The sequence below is a fragment of the Camelus bactrianus genome, chromosome 32 (genome assembly GCF_048773025.1).
Source record: "Camelus bactrianus isolate YW-2024 breed Bactrian camel chromosome 32, ASM4877302v1, whole genome shotgun sequence".
Taxonomy (NCBI): Eukaryota; Metazoa; Chordata; class Mammalia; order Artiodactyla; family Camelidae; genus Camelus; species Camelus bactrianus.
The window spans coordinates 18,316,583-18,339,172 of NC_133570.1; the positions used below are offsets into that span (position 1 = coordinate 18,316,583).

Genomic DNA, 22,590 nt, shown 5'->3' on the forward strand with positions numbered 1-22,590 from the left:
CAGCTGACACTGGCTGCTAGGAGGGGCTGGAGGCAGAGCTGGCAGCTGTCTCTGCAGCCTGGAGCATCTGGACAGAGCAGAACGAGGCCACGCAGGAAAGGAGCTAAATCGGGCGGTGGTGAGGGTGCTTCCTGGAGAAGGGCATCGGACTCTTGAGAAAGGGAAGACAGAAGTGGGAAAGAGGCACGGGGAAGAAGTGCCCATGTCTTACTCTTGCCTGCTTAAGTATTTTGCCTGGGGCCAGCCTGAAAGTGAGGGTGTAAAGGAGGGTCTCCCGTGCTTGCCATTCTATCACCCACTCCCAAGATGCAGAAATCAGAGCCGTGCTACTAGGATGAGCAATTGAGGTCAGAGAGGCTTCCACTGGCTGGCCTGCAAACCAAACTCCAATTTATAATGTTGTCACTATGGGAAAAGATGTTCCAAATTTCAAAAAATGAACTTAAAAACTCTTGGAACAAAATCCATTCGTAAGTTGGAGGATGCCTAAAGTTTACTTTATGTATAAGATAAAGTTAAAACATTTTATTGCCTTATAAAGAAAATATGTCCTGGTCTTCTCAGAAGGTTTGTATAAAGCTAATTAGAAACAGATCTGTTGTAATCACCAAAAGTAAGCAATTTTAAACGCAGATTCTTTACAATGCCATCTGCCAGACAAATAGATTTCCTTCTGTGCCAAAGAACCTGATTTGCTGCCATTCTCCTGTGATTAAATGGAGCTCCCGCCTCATGCACAGGCGTTCGTCAAACACACCCACCTGTGGGGCTTCCCGAACTGGGACTGCTGGCAGGACTCTGGATGACTGCATGGAAACCACGAGCCTGTCCTGGACATTCCATGGGTTCATTTCCCCCGTGGGGCCTTACTTTCAATTGAAAAGAAGTGGAGCCCAGAGCAAAAGCAAAACCAGACACATGCAAGAGGAGGTTGGGGAAGAACCCACCCTGGGAGAAAGGGGGCGCTTGCAAGTGGCAGGGCTAGCTCACCAGTGGAGGGGGGTGGGCTTAACTGAGAAACGGCATGCAGGCCTCCAATCCAGGGATCACTTGAATTTCTGCCTAAAGCTTGTGAAGAAATACGGAGTCACTGCTAGCTATTGGAGGGGAGGAGGAATTTCTGGAATCAGTGACAATATCACTAGCTTCATCTTGTCTACAGGAGAGGCAACTAGGACTTACTGCACTAACATTAATGTAACAGAATGAGAAAGGCAACTTGGCCTGATGAAGTCAATGCCCAAAATGACCGTGAACCAGGTACCACCACAGAGAACTAACGCATGGAAAAGAATACAAAACCACTGGACATTTTACAGGTGACAAATTCAAGATGAAGAAAGCTCTAGTCTACTTTCAGGAAAGATGCTCAACAGAAGAGAAGTCGGAATAAAAGGATGTTAGTGCCTAAGAAACTGGGTTTTGAGGAGGATACAGAGATGAAGAAAAGGCTTTCAGTAACACTCCTCCCCATCGTAAGTCTATACTTATTAAGCACATATTCAGTTTTAGAAAGGGGGAAATTAGAGAATTTCCACAGAACGGGAAGTCTTACTGTTTCTAGTTCTTTCTGAGTTTCATCTTCCATTCTCCTAATGTCTTCCATCGTCAGATCAATCCACTTGTCAATCCAACAAAAAAGTTGGCGATGAAAGTTTGTAAATATCCTTTTTTCTTGCTTTTAAAACAAAGAAGAAAAGTAGTATAAGATGGCAAAACTCTAACATTAATGGCATATTAACCTTATATTCACCCATGAAATCTACATAGACTTGTTTTGAAAACACCACTATTACAATTAGTGAAAATCTTAATTCCATCCTATTAACGTTTTCTAAAATAAAAGAAAAATCTCCCTGTGAAATGTGAAACAATCCTCCTTCCTCACAAAGGCAGCATGATTTATCAGAAACTGAAAACACCATGATGGCCATGTTCTGATCCAGCATGAGCTGCTGCTGGACCTGACAGACTTTCACCTTTCTCTAAGTGTCAGTGACCAAAGGTCACCCCGATTTCTTCTGCTATAAAACCACACACTGCCACCCTTAACTTCTCTGCCAGTCAAAGAAATATCGTGAGGTAGAATACAACATGTACTGAAAGAAGAGTCCTGGGTTCTTTGGAATAAGATGTTTTACTAAATTAAGGATTATTACATACTCTCCATTCATTTTTATGCTCTAATGTTTACTAGGCGCGTATTTATGTGTGTGTGTGTATACATCACACACACACACACACACAAACACACAGCCATGTATTTAATTAGTGGCTTTAGCTGCTGGGTTATTTAAGTTTTACGGCACTTTCCCAAGAAGACAGAGAAGTCCAACGGACAGTGAGTACTTTACTTTTTGGACAGTCTTCAACTTAAAAATTTTTTTCCACGAACATAAGGGACTTCATCAATTACATGTATGACTTCTATTTATCAGAACTGGATTGTTAATCTATTATTGTGATCCAAGAGGAAGAAAGGAAGCCAATATTTACAGAGTGCCTACTGTGGCCAACTGCAAGCAGGCCCAAGAGTAATGAACGTTTCCAGCACTTTAAGATCCTTTAAAAAAAAAAGAGCAGTTACAGTTTAAAAGTAGAAAAGTTAAAGTGAAACTCAGATACAACTAGTTGTGGGAGGTTCAGAGATATATCAACAGGGGGTCCTTTATAAGGATAATGGAGTGAATATTCGCCCTAGAGGAAAGTTAAATAACCAGGACACTTTCCACACTCCCCACTTGTTTACAACCACGGATGTGTATCTGTGAGACCACAATTCTCTCCTTCTTTCTAAATCAAAATGCTCGTGTTACTCTCACTTGAATAAAGACATAAAAAGGTAATTAGAATCTGGATCCTCAGATTATGTCACCCTAGGAAACTGTTCTCAGTGAGGACCTCTAAAGAAGACATCCCACCAGAAAGTACAAAATACACAATGTGTGTGCCAGGAGAGACCAGAGTGGAGGGGGTGAGGGGGTCTCCAGCCGAGCTGGGACAGAGGAGCCCTCAACAGTCAAGGCCCGGCCTCTCCTTCCAGCCAAAGCTGGGACCTCAGGTCCCCTTGGGGACACGCTGCATCTGAAAAGGGCTCTCTACAGAAGAGCTGAGCAAACCACCAGGAAAGCACTGTGTACAAAAAACTGCTATGCTCTTCCCCAAAGAAAACCCCTTAAAACCTCTGCTGGCATCTGTCTTTGCTGTTTGTTGGAGGAAAAAAAAGGGCAGAGAGGAATTATACTGGGACGGTAATTTCACCTTCTAAAATGAGAAGAAAAAAGTGACAGGAAAAAATATTCCATTAATAGCTACCTCAAATCTTAACCTAAATTTAAGGCCCTGCATTTTGAACAGATTTTACCTTCTGAATGAAGTTTTCTACTTTGCTTTGCAATCCCCACCACTTGAATTTGATGGTCACCAGCTTATAGGCACACATCTGAGGACAGTCAGGGTTGTTTGCCAGCTCCTTCTAGATGGGGAAAATTGAAAATGAGAAATCGTGACTTAAATATTTATGTTTTGATTAAAACTGACTGTTGTGTAACGACATCACAGACATACATGAAGAAAAATTACAATCTCATATGTGTTTAATTCAGGTATTTGGAACATCGAAATCATTTTAGCAAAAGCAGCCGTATTCCCCTGCTGCAAACCCTCCTTCCACAGACCGAGTTACTTCCTGGCTCCACAGTTTAATAGGCGCAGTGCTCTGCCTCAAATTACACTATTCAGATTTCACATTAAATACCAAATTCTATTCACATCATATCAATAGTGAGCCTTTAATATGTGAGGGTTCTCCTAATGCCATTACCGCATTCCCACTGTGGACGTGGTGGGGCCCAATTAAGAAACCATGAGGAGGCTTAGTCGTCTTCTGCATGTTCCAGGACTGGCAAGCGGAGTGGCCCTGGTTATTAACGGAGGTGTTCTCAACTGAGGGGGGATGTGAAAGGGAGGCAGCAGCAAGATAATCTAAAATTATCAAGTATTCGAGGGTAAACCCCACACATCCAGACTTCAATTTCCACAAATGATTACTCCTCATAGTTTAAATGTAGCCAGGGAATCAAATGAAGAGTTATGGTACAAGAGGGGAAATATTAAAAAAGAAAAAAAAAAAAGAAAAAAAAAAGAGCAAGGGAGATGGGTAGGGGACTATCTGGACTGAAAAGACAAAATATAATGTTTGCAATTTACTTTCATAAGGAAGCATAAAAAAGCAATTAGAATTTGGGTCCTCAGATTATGTCACCCTAAGTCCCACGTATAAAAATTCACCCCGAATTTTTAGTTTCAGCCAAAACTATATACATATATATATAATATATATATATAAATATATATAAAATATATATATATATAAAATATATATATATATATGTAAAATAAGTATATGGGTGGAGAAGGAGGGGAGGCAGATAAGGGAAAAGAGGAAGGAAAAAAGCAAATACAGCAAAGTGCTGACAACTGTCGAATCTAGGTGGACGTGTTCACTGCTCTACTCTTTCAGGTTTTCTGGCTGCTTCTGAAATTTTTCATAATGAAAACTGGGTGGGGCAGGGGGTGAGGTTGCAACCTATAGTACTCATGATTTCTGTGAGGCAGTGCAGGCTTCCGTCCGAGCAAGCACAGTATACCAGTATGTTTATCTGGGGAGGGGGTGAGGGGGCAGGGTCAAATCAGGAGCTCACGGCCTACGTCAGCGTCTTCACTATGGACCCACTGGCATTATGGTTCTTCCAAGGTGGTGTGTGCAGGAGACCAACGCACTCCTGAGCTGGCGGAGGAGGAGACAGCCTGGGAGGGGCCCCTAGCAGTGAGCAGAGGCCAACGTGGACCAGCCTCCAGAGCCCCCAGTCTAGCATGGAAGGCAGGTACGTCTCAAAGAATCACAGGCGGCAGAGGCGGACTGCAGGTGTGGTCGAGAGCAAGGGCCATTCTGTAAACTCTCAGCCCCAGTTCTGGTGTATTTCCAAGATGAAAGCTATGCCTCAGGACTGCTGTAAGGACTAAATAAGGCAGAGAATGCTCCATGCTTAGCTGGTGGGGCTCAGAGCTTAATATACATTAATTCCCTCTTCCTCCCCTCTTCTTTCATAGAGTTGTACCTATCACCTTAAATTTGCAAAACAATTTTTAAATAACATTTCTCAAAAGAGTAGAAAGTTATGTGGACCCCTTTTTGTAAAAACTAAATGATGAGTGAAAAGATAAAGCAGCCTTTTACAAGGGCTCTTCCCTTCTTCACCATTGTTGTCAGCGTCACACAGCGCTCAAGACATTACAATGCGGGCGTCAGTCACACTGTGTACCACCGTCACTTCTCGTCAGCTTCAACTCATGCACACACCCCACTTTCAGTAAGTTCGTCGTGTGTGAGCAAGTATCACACGTAAATATAAAAAATGATGAGTTTCTAGGCCTTATTGTAAAACCTCAAGATTATTCTTGTTATGCAACTGTAGCAACCAGACCACATTCCTTCCCCAAACTCTCCATAATGTCCCAGTTTCAAGTGAATTCTATGATACCAAGTAAGAAAAAATTCTATTTTCTTATTATTAATAGGACTCTAAGTTCTGTAGAGTACTGCATGATTGATCAGCTTTTCTCAGAAAATCTCTTCTGTAATAACATTTCATCTTCTGAATAATGACCTGGTACATGGGTTAAATCAATGAAGCAACACCAGAAGCATTTAAATAAAACATTACGTACAGCAAACTGTCCTTTAGTAGGTGAGTTCTATGTCAACAGAAGAACTTGGCTAGCTTAGCTCTGTTTTTCCACGACTTCCCTCCCATCACAGAGTATCAATGTGACAGTTCAGCATGGATGTGTGTGTGTGCGCACACGCGCCCCCATACTTTATGAACAAGTTTAATTCAGCAAGTACTGAGTGGGCGCCATTTACATCCCTGTCTGTGCTAGGTGTTGTCAGAGGACACACGTGGCTGGTAGAGGGGAGTAATTAAGTATATAAATAATGATAAAAACACTACCCCTTGGTGCCAACAGTCCCTACCAGAAGAGACACCACTTCTGTTACCGACGTGCAGCCTGGGCTATAATCACATATCTGCAACTCTCTCTCCCGTTCCTGACCTGCAGACCCAGCACTTAAGCTGGGCTCTGGTGTGTGAGAGTGGTCAACAGCCTTCCACAGGACCCAGTGAGCTTCTGAGTGCCCCGCCTTTTGAAACGATGACAAGGCTGGTCTTTCACATACCACTTTTTCAATAGCAGTGAGCCAGTGCTGAGGTGTGCTCTAACCCAGTGAGTGTCACTGAAAACTCTCATATGAAACACAGAATATGGCTCTCAAAATGAGATACATCTGCCAAGTGGCAGCGCTCAACCAGGAGTAAGGGGACTTGGTCACAGTTCCCATTATGCAAAGTAGCTTCCTATGCAAGGTGGGCAGGATCGTTTACCTCCCTGGGCCTTACTTCTCTGTCAGCAAAAGAAAAGGATGGGCTCTATCAGAGCTTTTCCTACTCCACAGATGTGCTACTAAAAGCAGGGGTGAGTGAACTTAAGGGCTGGCCCAGGGCTACAGGTGGTAAGCACTTGTCCCTGACATCCAATGGCTTGTCTTAAAACTTCCTATAATTTTGCATTTTATTCTATAATACACCTGGGCTTAACAAACAATCTCTCCCCTGCCCACCCACTTGGGCTAAAATTTCCTCTGGCTGCGAACCTCTAATGCACCACTGATTACCCCTAAGATACCTTCCAGATGGAACATTCCAAGGTCCTGTTAGTTATGGGCTACTGAGAGCTTCATTCTGAAACTCCAAATCATCGAGCACCTTGTGCTCAAACTAAATAAAAACCTGGGTGTGTCTAGAACACCGACTCTTCAGAATTCTCCCATCATTTTTTTAAAAACAGCAGAAGAAGCATGGTTCTAATTAAAGAGTAAACTAAATTTAATACACACATGCTTACACCAAAGTGGGGCTCCAGGAACAGAGCACACATACTTCAACAATTACCCGGGTTTGTTTCTCATTCTTTCTAGTGACTCTGGCAGGCTGCTCAAACCAATTAAAGTACTACTGCAAATTTATAAAGTAACACTGGTCTATAGAATTCAGTTTTAAAAACTGTAAGTGTTGGGACAAAAAATAGTTCTCTATCTTCCCCGGATCTAAAAAGTATATTCAGTCTTAATCTGCTTCTTGTTTTCTACACAATACAATTATTTAAAAAAAAAAGTTCAGGGAAGAATATGTAAACTGATTAAAAAACAAACAAGTGAACAAACAGCCTGCTGCGTTTACTAACATGTATGTGATACGTAAGGTCTTACCCAATTCTAAAAATGACTTATGCCATTCACTTCTTAACCTGAGCTATAGTCTTTAAACTAGTGACTAAATTAAGAAAACGGCTTAAAGAATCTCCATACTTAAAGATGAAACAAAATAGTGAACTTGCCTACATGCGTTAAGTAAAAGCTAAAAGAATCCCTTTGGCATAATCTTTCTAGGGTGGAAAATGACACTATATAATTCAAAAGGCTTAAAGCTGTTCATACTCTATATATACCATATACCCTGTAACCTGACAGTACCACCTTCAGAAATGCATCTCAGTTCATCAGGAGAGACAGTAACAACACTGTAGATTTATTTATAACAGCAAAAACTTGGGACTTAACTACACTCAACACTCACTGAGATAGACCTCACAGGCCTTCCAAAGCAATGGGCTACTATGCATATAAGCCATCAAAAACCATCTTTTCAAAGAATGTGGGAAAAAAAGCATAATATGAATATAAATAGGTATCTATGTATGATATAAACATTTGTAACAAAATTAACTACATGAATCAGGAAATATAACAAATGGTAGTAATTAAACGGTGAAACTGCAACTGACTTGTTTTTTATTCTGTGTACGATTCTTTATTTTCAAAACTTAATAAATACGAATCACTTTATAAATTAGAAAAAAACTAATATGCTTAAAACAGAGACTCTAAAAATGGTTTTGCCCTCAGCTTAGTATTTCAGGATAAAGATTTACTTTGCCCTGAATTATCTGGGTACTATTTTAAATCGTCATTCATCTTTGACTATAAACAATCTAAACGTTTTCCTGCCTCTTTTCTTTGTGATGTTTCGTAAATCAAAGCTAAACAAAATCAAGCTAAAAGCTCAATTAAGATCTTTAATTTGTAACTTTAGTCCAGTCCATATTTAATTTTTCCTAATCTTAAACTTCTAAAGCAAAAATGAAGTATATATGTGGAGCAAAACACGATCAACTCTTCAGAGTTATCAGAAATATTCTTGTGAAAAAATGTATAACCATTAAAAAATGTGAAAAATCTCAATGGGAACAAATCTTTGCGAACCCACATTCAGAGCAATGTTCTAGAATCCAAAGAACCCGGAAGGAGTTTCAGCATGTCTGCCCAGCCCTCAGGAGGCTCACTGCTCGCACAGAGCAAAGTTTCCTCTTTCGCCTTAAAGAATACAAATGTTTTCTGATTCTTTCATCAGTTGGAAAAATAAATCCAAAGTAAATAAAGCCAAAATCTGAATTCAGATCATTCACACATAATTCCAATCCAGCCCAAACCTAACATTTCCTGACCTAAAGCAGGTGAGGATTAACTCCTTCCTAATCTAGGAGTAAATAAAATTATTTTGCTAATGAAAACACAAGTTTTATGCAGATTATAGCATGAAAATTTAAAAGCGGTAAAAATGGTTGGTTATCAAAAGAGAGTAACAATCAGAAGTTCTATAAAAAAAAATAAAGTCATGGGCTAACAGAACCCCAAATTATCACTCATCTCCACATGATTTAAATTTTATCTGTAACTCTAGCTAGTTGTGAAATGTTTCCAAAGCTGTATTTAAATAGTTTGTGTATTCACTGAATTCCTTACATTTCACATTTCTAACTAAAAATGAAACCCTTAAACTCAAATCATGTTTTTAATTTAAAGACACATATTAGGTTACTCTGAGGTATGCGGACAAAGCCTAAGGGAGAGTAATGTACACTGAAGCCACACAACGTAACTAAACAAAATACGGCGTGTTTAACCGGAACGGCAAGCAATCAGCCCGTGCTTTCCACCAGAACTAGTTTCTTGTAGCTGTGACAAACAAATAGATACAAATGTAACAGAGGAAAAAAAAAAACAAAAACAACAACCCAAAGGCACTCTGGAAACTCATTTTCTAAAAATGTAGTCCTCTCACAGTCTCATGCTACATGTCAAGTCCACATACACTTTTTCCTACTTAAAACGTGTTGGGATAAAGATGGAATGGGTGTAAGCTACATTTAACTAGACTGAATAGTCTGCGAGGACACAGCAGTTTCTGTAAGGCTCATGCTCTCTTTACATTTAAATGTTTCAGTTTTAGGCAATCTGAATGCTCAATTTCAGCTACTGATTTCATAATGTAAGTTTCCAATCCAGAGTTCACTAAGAAAGTTAAAAATAAATGCACTGCTGGGGCTGCTGCCAGTGCCTCCATCAGTAAACATCAACACAAGATTACAGAATGCATGTGAAGTATGTGCACTGAAATTTCAGGCAAAAGCTGATTCCACAATTCACAGCCATTCCCTCGGTTTGGTTCAGATTTTGGTAACCATTTGGACAGACCTATTTTGGACATTAGATTCCCTGAAAGTACATGCCTAGTCCAACACTGACTGATTTTTATTTGGTTTAAGACAGTTAACTTGAATTCAGGGAATGCTTACTAAGTACCTACTATATGCACTGCACACCAACGGGAGCCGGACACAGAGCCTATGGCTGACAGTTCAGTGAGTAACAGGGGACGAAGGAGGCAGCGGAAGGAAACGAGTGTGAACATGGGAACCGCCACCTGACACAAGACATGCCCAGTGCCACAAGCAGGTCATCAACAAAGGACCTGAGCAGCATTCAGAGGGGGGAGACTCCAATCTGGCTGGGCAAATGCTAACTGTTAAATGGAAGAAGCAAATGTGGGATAAGGTTCAAAAGATTAATCGTAGGTTAAACTAATTTCACAGAAATAGATGGGGCAGCTTGCTGCCTGTGAGGGGATGATCAGCCACATTTTCCATGTCTCCGAACTTTTTTTTTGTAGCTCACACCCATTTTACTAATCTCAACTTTGACATGAGCTTCATGCTCATGTCCAATTACTCCAGGAGTGACACCAAGCACAAGTGAAATCACAAGCTCACCCTTCAAGTGAAATTCATGAGAAAAGCTTTGTCCGTGACAGTGTCACAGTAAGACACTCTGCAAGAGGCCCATCCTGTCAAGTCACTTCTTGAACCTGAGTAAAGACACTCCATCCATCTGTGTCTGAGCCCTTCGGCTCTGCCTCGGAACAGAGGCATTCGGTGCCCAAGACGAGGCTAGGACTAACCATGCACCACTCTTGGGGCACTTAGTTTCCTGAAGACACAGAACAGCCTTTCTGGTATCCTCTTAGGACTTGCCTAATTAATATATACTAAGTGTAAAATCCCTATTTTTAACACTGAATTAAAGATCTAGTTGCTAAACCAAGTACTTACTAAAAAAAAAAAAAGAGCCCTGTTTTAAGGTCTGCTTTAGTATACACAATCCACAGTGTGGTCTAACCAGAAACTAATTATCAAGCCTCTTTATGCCACTCACTATGGGGCTTCAAATGTGAGATTACAGGGAGGGAGCCTATTTAAAAATGCCTTCACATCCTTCCCAGGACTCGGAGCCAGGTCCAGATGAAGACACACGGGCGCGTCCTCGGCCTTCCTCCGGGGCGGCTCTCAGTAAACGGCAGTGCTCGTTAGCCTCCTGAGGACTCTCCGGGCTGCTCTCCTGCCAGTCTCTGCCTCACAGAGATTTCCACAGTGGGGTTTCAAATTCTCCCTCATCTCCTACTTCCATGCTTCCCATCCCCGGTGAGAAGAACCTTGTGATATCTTCACTTTAGGCTACCAACAACCAAAGCTGCCACCTCTTCACAGGTGTGACGGGAAAAGAGAAAGAAGCATGGTGACAGCATGGTGGAAGACACTGGCCTCCCTGTGATCCCGACACGACTGCTGCTCACCGGCCTGGAGGACCCAGAATGGCCTCTCCGCTGAGTCTGAAGTGAGTCTAAGCACGGCCAAGGAGGTAACTGATTTGACAAACTCTTCTGAGAGGCCAAACTCCAACTGCTGGAGCTTCCGCTTAGACTGGAGTTAACTGACACTGAAGACAAACAGCACAAGCTGATTAGAAAGAGTGTATTTATATGAAGATGTACAAAAAGGTAACATGAAAGCCACCACAATTTCGGGGTCAACTTCTTTATCTGACCTGATTCCCTAACACCCCAACGTTCAGACTCTACGGAATCTTATCTTCCAGGACACGCCAAGCACTGTAAGGGCCGGATGTTTTGGCAAAGCCTCTTGCAAAGATCTTTACGGGCCTAATTATTAACTATCACATATATGTAGACACAGAAACTTAAGTCTTCATGAGGTGTCCGGATCAAATAAAGAAAAAAATGAGACCCTGCCATAGGATAAAAATGACACCAGAATTTTCAAAGGTGGCGTTTCAACTGGTTGAAATGACAACTCACACCATCAGAGGAGGCAAACTGGAAAAGCCACAGGAATCCACATGTATACTGATAAACCACCAGTACTGGTAGTCATGCCAACATCACAACCCCCAGAACACAAAACCAACCAAAACATGGACACATGGACACACATACATGCACGTGTGGTGATACATAGAAGCAAGACATTTACACCCACGAGAAAGGCACAATTTTGCCTTGAAGCAAAAATCTTTATCACATAACTCACTCTCCTATTACTATGCACAGTCACTTAATCACATGCTGAACCCTACATTTAAAAATATAATTCATAAAAATACATATATGTTTCATGATCTCAGGTTTTTAAAATCCTTTTTTTAGAGGGAAAATAAATACATATACAACTAAGGCCTGCATCTCTGGGTTTGTAGTTTTAAGAAATAAAAGGTACATTATCATATCATAACTAAAAAGAGTCTGTATTCTTAACAAATACAGAAAATATGAAAATCAATTCCCTGGCAACCCCATGATCCCCTGCTGGCAAAAGCTCTCTGAACTGTGTGGCTTCTGCTTTACAGCTGACCCAAGTCATGAGGGGTGAGGCCAGGTGAGCCAGGACGCGTTCGACAATCCCCAGACACTAGAAGCAGGGGAACCGCTGGATACCAGACAGAGAAGAGGAGTAAATGTGTCATAAACAGGGTAGCATGTTTATCGATCTCATGAACCCCAGAGATGATAAAGGCTTTTTAGTTTCAAAGACAAAAGCATGAGAGCAATGATAAAAGCTACCATTTATTGTGCACCTCTACTGTGCTGGGAATGTAATGTTCACTACTTCATTTAGTCCTCACAACCACCTTCTGGGGCAGTTACTAATATTCCCATTTTAAAGACATGGAAAGCGAGGCTCCGAGTTAGGGTTAACTGATTTAAGTCACAACCTGTGATAGATTCATGATGGATTTTTAATGGGTCTCCCTTAGTGACACTTTCCTCTAGCCACTGGAAATGTATGGCTGGTATTAACAGGAAGTATCAAATTCTGGCAAATACCATGAATACAGAGAGCTGCACAACTGCCATGGTGCAACAGGGCATAAAGGTGCAGACTGGTGATCTGGGATCTCTGGATCAAGAGCCAGAGTTGGCTACATCTCCATGCCTTACACACCTCTGTGACTAGCGCTGAACCAGGGGCTTACAGAAATGGCAGGCATCCGCCTGTTTCTCCTGTAATTATTATCCATGTTTCTCTGGCCATGTTTCTCATCTATAAAATGAAGCAGTTGTACTTACCCCACAGGAAGGTTGTGAAGATTAAATACGACCTTGTATAGTGACTGGCACCAAGGAAAAGTTTCTTTTCCCTCATCCAGTCTGGAGCAGACAAGCAGTAAATACCGCAGTAATTGAGAAGGAAAATATCACTGTGGGATAAGTTAGGGAAAGTTTCAAAAAGACCACAGGCTGTGCCCTTAGCTGTGAAAACACTCTGGAACCTGTGCTGGGGAGGTGAGTTTCTGCTGAGGGACACGGAGGGCCTTTGGAGCAGCGTGGGACTACCAGGCAACACTTATACTGGAGCAGTCTTGCAATCGTGGGTCCAGAACAGGATTCCTTCTTCCTTTTTGCCTTAGTTACCATGTATTTCTTCCTTACTCTCATATTTCAGAAGTATAGAAATCTCCAACCATCTTCCCTCCCCAGGGCTCTTTGGTGCCGTGGCGGGTACAGGTACTGACAATCGGGGCCTGAGCAGCTGCAGGAGATGCTGCTAAGATCAAGTTAGTCCACAGCCTCCTGTTTTTCTGTATGCCGCATCGTCAGCTAGCCGTTGGCTTACTCTCCGTTTTCTATCACAGCAGTAAGTGATGGTCTAATTAGTTATTCTTGGTTACCCTAGTTATTTCTGAGGTCATGGTAACTTACCGAAATTCAGTTCAACAGTAACCCAACCTAGGAGCAGCGGCATCTACCATCATTTGGCTCAAGTTAACAACCAACAGGCAAGTGGGGAGAAAGGCGTCACTACCAGCCAGCATTCAAGCTACCGTTTATCGGCCCCCTTCCCCTGTACAAAATTGGGTAAAAAACTGCTTTATTGAAACCTGGAAAAATGTAAAATTCGTATTATTTCTAAAAACTAAACCTATTCTAGACTTTTAAATAACCATTAACCGACAATAAAAGACAAAGCAATATTAGTTTAAAAAGGTAAAAATCATAAATAAAAAAAGGAATAAAAATCATATTACAAGTTCCTAAAGGCTGGAGATCAGGTAAAAGTCACAGTATCAAACTACTTTTGCTGCCTGTTGAGAGTTCCTTCAGGAAAGATTTGCACCCAAACATAATAGCCCACCACATAATGGAACTTTGCCTTTCCAAGTTTATAACTCGAAAAATCGACAATTTCAAGAAAATTCAATATTTAATCCACCTCCGAGTCTCAACGTCAAGCCCCTCTATTCCCTGAAAATATCATCAGCTAAAGGTTGGTACTTATCGGGGCCAGACGGCCTTTTAGAAGATACAGCAACCTTAGAAGCAGCCACTCGCCCGGTCTAGCATGACTCTCCTTTAAGGCCAGTGTTAAATCTCAGAGGAAGGCTTCTCCTCTGACTCAGGGTGAGTTCTACAGTTCACAGTTAAAAATCTGGAAAAGGGTGGGGAAATTTTTTTTAATCCATCAGAGTAAATTTAGAACATGCATACTGAACTTGTTCCTTAATTTGTAGGCGGCATCTATCACTTTCTGGGTATTAGAAGTCTCCAGTCATGGCCATTAAAACCGGGAGAATCTTGAACCAAACTCTACCCGGAGAACAAATGTGAAATAAGATAATTATGAATCATTTCGTATAGAAGTCAGACTCATTCTTCATTTTAATTGATGTGCAAGACAGTCCAAAACAGTCCAACACCCATGGAGAACCACTCACGGGGTTACTGTGGGGCTGTTACAGTAATCCCCTGTCTGCAGGCAGCAACTAGCACCTAGACGTCATTTACCAATGACCTGTGACTGTCTTCAGCATAAACAGACTGGTTACCAAGTAAAATCCTGTTGGTGGAAAATCTGCTCTGGGCATGTTTAGGTTTTTATGCTCCTCTTCTTCTGTCAAATTAACTGTAATAACTTGCCATCAACACATTAAGCCTTCTCTAAGGGTTTGTCATTTAGTTTAGTGGATGTCTTTAAAATCCATTATATTTCTATAGCAATTTAAATTATCACCTTAACATTGCTTTTCTTACTGCCATGAATAAAGTACGGATGTGCTCTTGATTAGAAAACAACTACTTGCCATCAAAATTGTTCTCTGGTACCCTGCTTTCCAAAATACAACTATTAAAAGGCCAGGAACATGAGCTCGGGGAAGGGGAACTTGCTCAGTTTTTACTAAGACTAAATTTAAACTGTCAACCTTCATTTAACATGGATTTTTATACTGCTTCAAGTCTCAAAAGAGAGCATTACAATCCCCAAAGACTAAATCGCTTGTCTCTTTTAAGAGTTATCAGAACAGCAGTATGCTGAGAGTGACAGTCTGGCTCTGTTTGTTAATGCAGCACAGCCTTGCTGGCCAACTGCAACTGGCTGTGAGTCCTTATCACAAATAAAACTATTTTTTGCCATTTCTATTTTTCACTTAAACGTCACCAGCTCTTCCAGACTCAGGACCTGTCAAGTGTTCTGCTGCCAAGACTCTGCCTGTCAAAAAGGTCAGCATCCAGTACCTTCCAGTTGGGTCCCAAAGGGCCTCTCTTGGTCTTGACTGACTGGAATAATGCTGGGTCTTCATCAGCTTTGTAGTCCTGCAAAAGCAAAACAAAGTCAGAGGCAGAGAAGAAAACCAGAGAAAATTCTTTCACCTTGCCAGAATAGCCCTTTGCAGCTACTAAGACACATGACAGAACCCGACTGGGCTTACTGTGCTTTTGCATAAACGCAGGAAAATGCTTCTACACGACATGAAGTTCTCAGTTTGGTTCTCTTTGCTTTAAAGTTGTGCCTTGAGGCAAAACAACTACATAATAAAAAATAATAAAGTCTTGACTAGCAGTCCACCATGACTAGTTGCTGGATAGTTATCTCCAAGAACAAATCTTCCAACAATTTTCAGCAGCTTCAGCATTTTGATATATATTATAATTACATTCAAGAAATAAAGCAGATCCATCCCAGCGCGGACAATACCCAGCGATCATGACACCAGACTACTGTGACTGGGAACAGATCAGAACCACGGACTCTCTGACATGTCAATGGGGGGCACGGACCTTAGGGACCACACTTCTGTCAGCCCCTGCACAGCCAACTGAGGCGGGGGAGAGGCTTATGACTCCACAATGGGACTGCCTCAGTTACATTATGCCAGAGGGAAGAGCCCCAACTCTGGTTTTATGAAAGGTTCTTGTGTGTGTAAAGCCTGTTTCCCTTAATATCCTCTTCCTGATAGCACAGAAAACATGAAAGGAGTAAATCCTTTTAATTCTATCTGCTTTACAAAGTTCTTTGGTCAGTAACACACGTACATACACACGATCTACAGAAAGAAGTAACAAGTTACTTTTGAAGAGCTAACATTCAGATTTAAAAAAAGAAATGAGCTGTAGTAGTAACAGAGAACAGAGGTCAGCTGAAAACACTACAAAGGGAGAGCCCCTTCCTTCCCAAGCAGAATTTCTAAACCAGGGGTCCTTCACAGCATTTGTGGAGGGACCACATACTTTGAGAAAAATGCCCAGACAAGTCAAATTTGAAAAATCACTGCTTTAGCGATAAGGGCAGTGCAAGCAGGGAACACGCTCCAAAGGCGTGTTCAATACAAACTTTCACAAACCAAAGAAAACATGCCGAGAAGCAGCCAATCAAGACTCAACAGTCCTCAGTAAATGCATATGACATGTTAGTAATTCCTAAAGAGAAAGTTTTAAATAAATTATGTGAGGAAGGAAATATGTGAGGTTCAGGTAGACAACAAAACGTTAAAAACAATTGGGAAAATATGTGACCCCTAAACCTGAAGCCTGTCTAAATGTTGTCTTTCTAAGCAGCTACAAAAGCCCCACAAAGGGCTAAAATTATTATACGGGCAAGCCTCGCTGGCCACCCTGGGTCTTACAGCTTTAAAATATGCAACACAGTGCAGCCACAGGCACTGGGTCAGTCGGCTTTAGCCAGCAACAACAAACTGCGATGAGCCGACGGCAAGGAGTCGGACAACTCCGGTTGTTGGTGTGTCTCGGCACATCAGCAGGAAGTTCAATTACTGCCAGCTAACGTGATTCTTAAATTCCACTTTAGAACTGCACCCTAAAAATTAACAGCCTCACTGCAGACTGAGAAAAGGATCAACTGCACAGGTGGTCTCAGGACCTGGATTCACAGTGAGAAATCGGCTGTCCTGCCAACGTATGTGGCCAACTCACTCTGGAACACATTTTCTTCTAGGTCAGAGGCTTGGAAACCCAGAGACAAGCTCACTGTTCTCCCAAACTGAGAATATTCAACAGTATATCAAATAATCACTTTTGACATCATCTTCCTCAACTCAAGCTCTATTTATTCAACATCCATCAGGCAGAAGGTGCACTACACGTGAGCCATGCAGTGCGCAGGATGCTAAGACATAGTCCAAGGGGTCTAAGGACATGAGGAAAGTCAACACCTGGCTTTAGCTTCCAGAAAGTTACAGTCTAGCTGGGAGGAAAGAAAAGAGCGAAAGCAAAGAAAAGGTAGCGGAAACCCCAGGGAGTACACATTAACTGCCAACAGAGAGTGGAGAGAAGGGTTACGGTCAGAACTGAAACCAGCTGACACCAGCCAAGGAAATGTATTTTTAAAATGAGTTGTAGCATCATGTTTAAAAGTAGAAAACTCTTATTGGTAAAGTGCATTGTGCTAAAAATTTTTATGATCAAATTTTAATTATCTGTATAATGCCCAGAGGCCTGGCCAGTTCATGTAACAGCTCATCCCATTTGAGGGAAAAAGACTTCTTTTTTCTTTTTTACTCACTGGGGTGTGACCTTACTGTGGGGGCATGATGCTCAAGTTTTTATCTTTGTTTTTCACAAAATCTTAGATATTGAGCCTGGCATAAGCTGAATAGTAAACACCACATTTCCTGAATTTAAGAGGCTGCCAGTTACAGAATGCTCCATTATTTTATGTACCATTAAAAAGGAAAACACTAAGCCAATAAAACATGCCACAACTGGAAGACAAAATCCTGACTCTGAATTTATTAAAATACGAGGGGAAATATAGGGAGGAGGGGATCTTAGAACCGACAAAATAGAGACTGCAGGACTATCTCTGTGGATTCTAAATGTGCTGACCGAAAAAACAAAAGCCACAGAGCAAAATGTGCACAAGTATCAGTAAGGCTGGCAGTATACAAAAGGGTAGTACACAAACCAAGGTACTGAGTTTAGGAAAATTTAACTTAATTAAATTTTTAAGAATGAAAATTGCTATGAATTTCAGAAAACCAAGCTTGGTCTAAATTACAGTCAGCATTAATTATTTTCACGTAGAGGTGAATTAAAGGGGTGACTCGCCCTAGAAGATGGACCTAAGCATAACGGATTATGGCACCAGTGAACGTGAAAATGTGAGCGGATGGGTTAGAAGGACTTTCGCACAACACTCCTTTCTCCTTCCTAACCCCACCCACCTCCATACCAGGGTGACAACGTCAGGGATTTTCAATACCTATTTGACATAGGTTAATTAACTGAATGAAGATCATGGAATAACACTTCAAAAGTTCTCCACTCTGGACCTAATACACTATTCCAGAAAGTTTATTTCCAAACCTTCATTATTAGTGCTAACTGTTCACTGGATAACTTTTCTAAACTATGGAGTCACAAAACTATAGATGTGAACTGCACCCTGAAGACCACACAAGCCGCTTTACCTCACAGATAAGGACACCACAGTCTGACAAGGAGGTGGTGTGGCTCCCCTACGCTTGGACTTGAACACAAGTCTCCTCACTCTCTGACCAGGGCTCCTTCTAGTACAGAGATGGAGGAGGGGTGCCCACAAATGCCAGATACGCAAAACACGTTTCAAAAATGCCAAGCAGCAGCAGCACCACCAGAGAGACCAAAGTGGATTTTCCTATTAGGTTTGAGTGTGTGCATATAAAATATCACACATACATACATATACATACATCTCCAAAGCCAGGTCTTCCCTCTGCTTTTTTCTCTTGAATACAAAACACTAAAGATACACTGGGAATGTAACAAGACTCAATTATTAACAATAGCACCTTAACCTTGACAGATGAGGATAATGCATCTTGTCAAAACCTAGGAATTTTTGTGCTTTTTAATGATAGTTTGAATACGTAAATGTTTAATCAGTTGAATTAAGTAGCAAGATATTAAAAAGCAGAAGCAGGTGTGATTTTTTTAACAACCTGTTTTGTACTTCAATGTAACAAACATTTAATTTTTTGAATAGTGTCTCTGCTGCAGTTTTATTGCTGGGTATCTAGTTTGGTCTTTCTGTATTTGAAAACTGGCCGATTTATATCCGTATCACAATGAACAAATATATTCCTTCATGTATGACGGTTTCAGCATACAGAATGCAACCTCAGCTACCAATTATAGCTGCAAATGAGCAATAGTGTGGAATGAGACAGCCTGCTGGCTTTGTTAGTATTCTGTCTCCTTTGGGATCCCATGGGGAAAGGGGAGGCTCTGATGAAGAGAAGCCCTTGGCTCATGGTTTATTGTGCTTGCCACCAGCTGCAGACTTCTCATCTCATTAGTTCTTTTAGAATACTGTGGGTGAAGACAGCTGTAGCCTACTTGAGTCTTCAGCTCCTGGGTATTCTGAAGGCTGAATTTGCTATGCACTTTCTGTAATCCTTGGGAAAAAAAAAAGAAAGCAAATTCACTAAGCCAAGGAAATGTATTTTTAAAATGAGTTTTAAAAATCATGTTTGGAAGTAGAAAAATCTTATTGCTAAGGTGCATTGTGTTTAAAAATTTTTTTATGATCAAATTTTAATTATCTGTATAATGCCCAGAGGCCTGGCCAGGATAAGGCTTAGTAAAACCATCATTATCAAGTTAGGTGTAATGTCCCCAGACACCGCTCACTCCACCAATGCTAGTGCCTGAACAACAGAAAAAAAAAAAAGCAATGGTAGCAGCATAAGGTAGATTCGAATTAGTGTTAATACAACTCTATTTAATTGAAAACTCTTATTTAAGTAAAAAAGGAGGCAAGTGAAAGTCAAGACACTCTTGGAGAACAAATAAAATATACTACGGTAAATAAATGGATTACTGAGTCTCCACGCTGGAGCCACAGAATACATTCATTAAATTCTTATAAATAACTGTTTTCTGTCACTGGAATACAAAAGTTGTGCTACCTCTTGGGTGTACATCTGTTACTCACTACAGCTCTCAATAGAAACTCTCAACAGAAACAAGATTCATTTTGGAGACAAAGAATAATAGTTTTATGAATCTTTTAGCATAGTGGCTGTCCCCCAAAATGCAAGTACAGAAATCTGTGCTGAGCCAACCCAAACGTCCTTGAGCCCATACTGAACTCATGATTATGAATGGGGAAGTGAGTAGGCGGCGGGGGCAGGATGGTTGGTGTTTCTTGACAGCTTGTGGAAAAATCAGGATAAGCTCCAACACCAGAAACTGCTTAAAGAACTGTCCCTGGGTTACCACAGGTGAGGCTCAGGTAAACCAAGGAAAAGAGCACCCAACCCACATGTGTTAGCAACTCCTCAACACCTGCTTATAAAACAGCACCCACCAGGTCACCCCCAACCCCCCACCGCGGGAAAGAGAAACAATTCTACATGGTAAACAGGAAAACCGGACGGAGACATTAGGATCCTGTAGCCTGCTGTAAAATGCTTTCCTTTGGTGTAAGATGATTAATTAGGTATCTATTCAAACAGCTCAAAGGTAATCACTAAGTTTAAGGTGCAGAGGTACTACCACTCAACTTAACGAAGTTCATTTCCTCCAATCACATCCTAAAAGTGAAGATGAGGCTGGGGGAAAAGGCTGAATTAAATATGAAGATAAATAACAAACACCGTTTATTAGCACTGTCCTGAATTTTTCAGTCCTGTGGCACTTGGAAAAAAGGAGTTCCTAGATCCTATCACCGCTGACCCTCGTGCATAACTAACTGAGCTGAAAATCTCAAGCCAGACTCCAAAGGGAAAGCCCATTTAAAAAAAAAAGTTTGCATTAAATTTTGCAATAGCAAGTAACAGAGATGTAAAGAGAAATAACATTTACTAACTTGTTTAAGAAACTCATTTCAACAGTTATTTTCAAATAAGCAGCTTTCTTTTCTATTTTTAATTACATCTCCCCAGTGACTCCTCACCCTTTCAGGTTCCCACAGAGTACCATTAATATAGTATAAGTAAATCTCATTAATTCAGGTCCTACCACCTTGGAATTCATAATAATTTGGACAGGGGCTGGACTGAAGTTTATCTTTGCATGATCTATGAAAAAAAGATTTGCTACACAAATTAATAGAGTAACAAGATCTCAGGAGGGCCGTTTAGACAGTTCAGAAGTGTTTTAGAGCAATTCAGAAGCATGCATTTGCATATAATTATTATGCTAATTACAAATCATTCTTATCTATTCATTAAAGCAGACTCCCAAAGGACCACTAATTGTCAATAACTTGTTGGCCTAGTTTCTGTTACTGAATGTACCTCAGAGGAACAAAACTGCATTAAAAAATATTCTCTAATTCAGCCCTCTCATTAATCCTTACTGGCTTTCCACCAATGAATCCTAAAAACTGAATTTTTAAACAACTGCACTGAGAACTGAGAAATGCAGTCAAACCTACACACCCAAACAGAACACTTTCTTGTAATCTTTTTAATCTCACAGAGACCCAGCACAGAGAGCTGGGGAGGGCGAGCAGGGCGGACAGGGAAGGAGGGCAGAGGCTGTCAACAGAGATCTGTGCTGAAAGGTGGCCACAGCCCAGAGCACTGCTGGGCTAGAGCACAGCCAGGCTAATCGCCTCTTCCATCCCTTCTCATCTCATCCAAATCACAGCCAGAGACTGCCAACACTGTCATGTTTACGGAGGCAGACCCCCAAAGCCTTTGGAAGGTTGCAAATTAATAGAGGGGAAAAAAAAAAAAATCAGAGTTTCAGCTATGAGAAAAAGTTACAACCAAAAGCCTGACACGACAGACCCAGCAGGGAAACCAAATGGCTGGGCTCCAGAAAGGGTGTTCCTGGATAGCACAGGGCTGTGGGCACTCCCAAGACCTCCCCTCAGGGATGGGTGGGCTACTGGTTTGGGTGAGCCAGTGTTTCATGCACAAATATACAACATATTTGTTACTGGTACATTATATTTATTGTTATGTTTATATATTATAGCATTTAAAAATGAAGCTATTTTAAACTCTGACCATCAATGAAACACGTTTCAAAATACTAACAAGTCAGTTTTGTTAAATATGATTGTTAAACATTGTATACTTTAAAATTGAATCACATATGCCTAAAATAAAATGCTTAGGAAAGTTTTAACATAATGTCAGTAGATCACAGAACATACTACATCAAATTCTTTAAACTAAAATCCAGGGGGAAATGTCCTTTTGAAAATTCAGAGTGAGCCCTCTCCAGTAAGATATCCATGCTGGTTCAAGATTTCGCCTTCAGGCACAGCTGTCCCTAAGTCCCAGGACCCCATTTAACCCATTAGCACTAATTTAACAAAACTAAATAGGAAATAATTACAGGAAAAAAAATTAATTTTTTTATAGCAAGAGCAAAATCTGATCAGCAGCATCATTCTTGCTACTATTTTTGGAAAACTTACTTATGTGCCAGGTACACACATTCCCCAGTTAACCCTTACAATCTTGGAACAAAGGTATGACCATAGCCACTGGGGGTGAGGAAGTGAAATCTCTCACCCAAGTCCACCAGGGCTGAGCAGAAGAGC

At 41.1% G+C, this 22,590-nt stretch overlaps 1 protein-coding gene across 2 annotated transcripts in view; it reads right to left on the minus strand.

Moving 5' to 3' along the window:
• PITPNB (phosphatidylinositol transfer protein beta) overlaps positions 1-22,590 on the minus strand; it is a 56,770-nt gene that overhangs the window by 5,069 nt on the left and 29,111 nt on the right. For both annotated transcript variants that reach the window (XM_074356735.1, XM_074356736.1), the window contains exons 8-10: positions 15,327-15,404; positions 3,365-3,475; positions 1,556-1,678 (exon numbers count right to left, since the gene is read on the minus strand). In XM_074356735.1, coding sequence (XP_074212836.1) covers positions 1,556-1,678; positions 3,365-3,475; positions 15,327-15,404 — 312 coding nt within the window. The remainder of the gene's footprint in view (positions 1-1,555; positions 1,679-3,364; positions 3,476-15,326; positions 15,405-22,590) is intronic.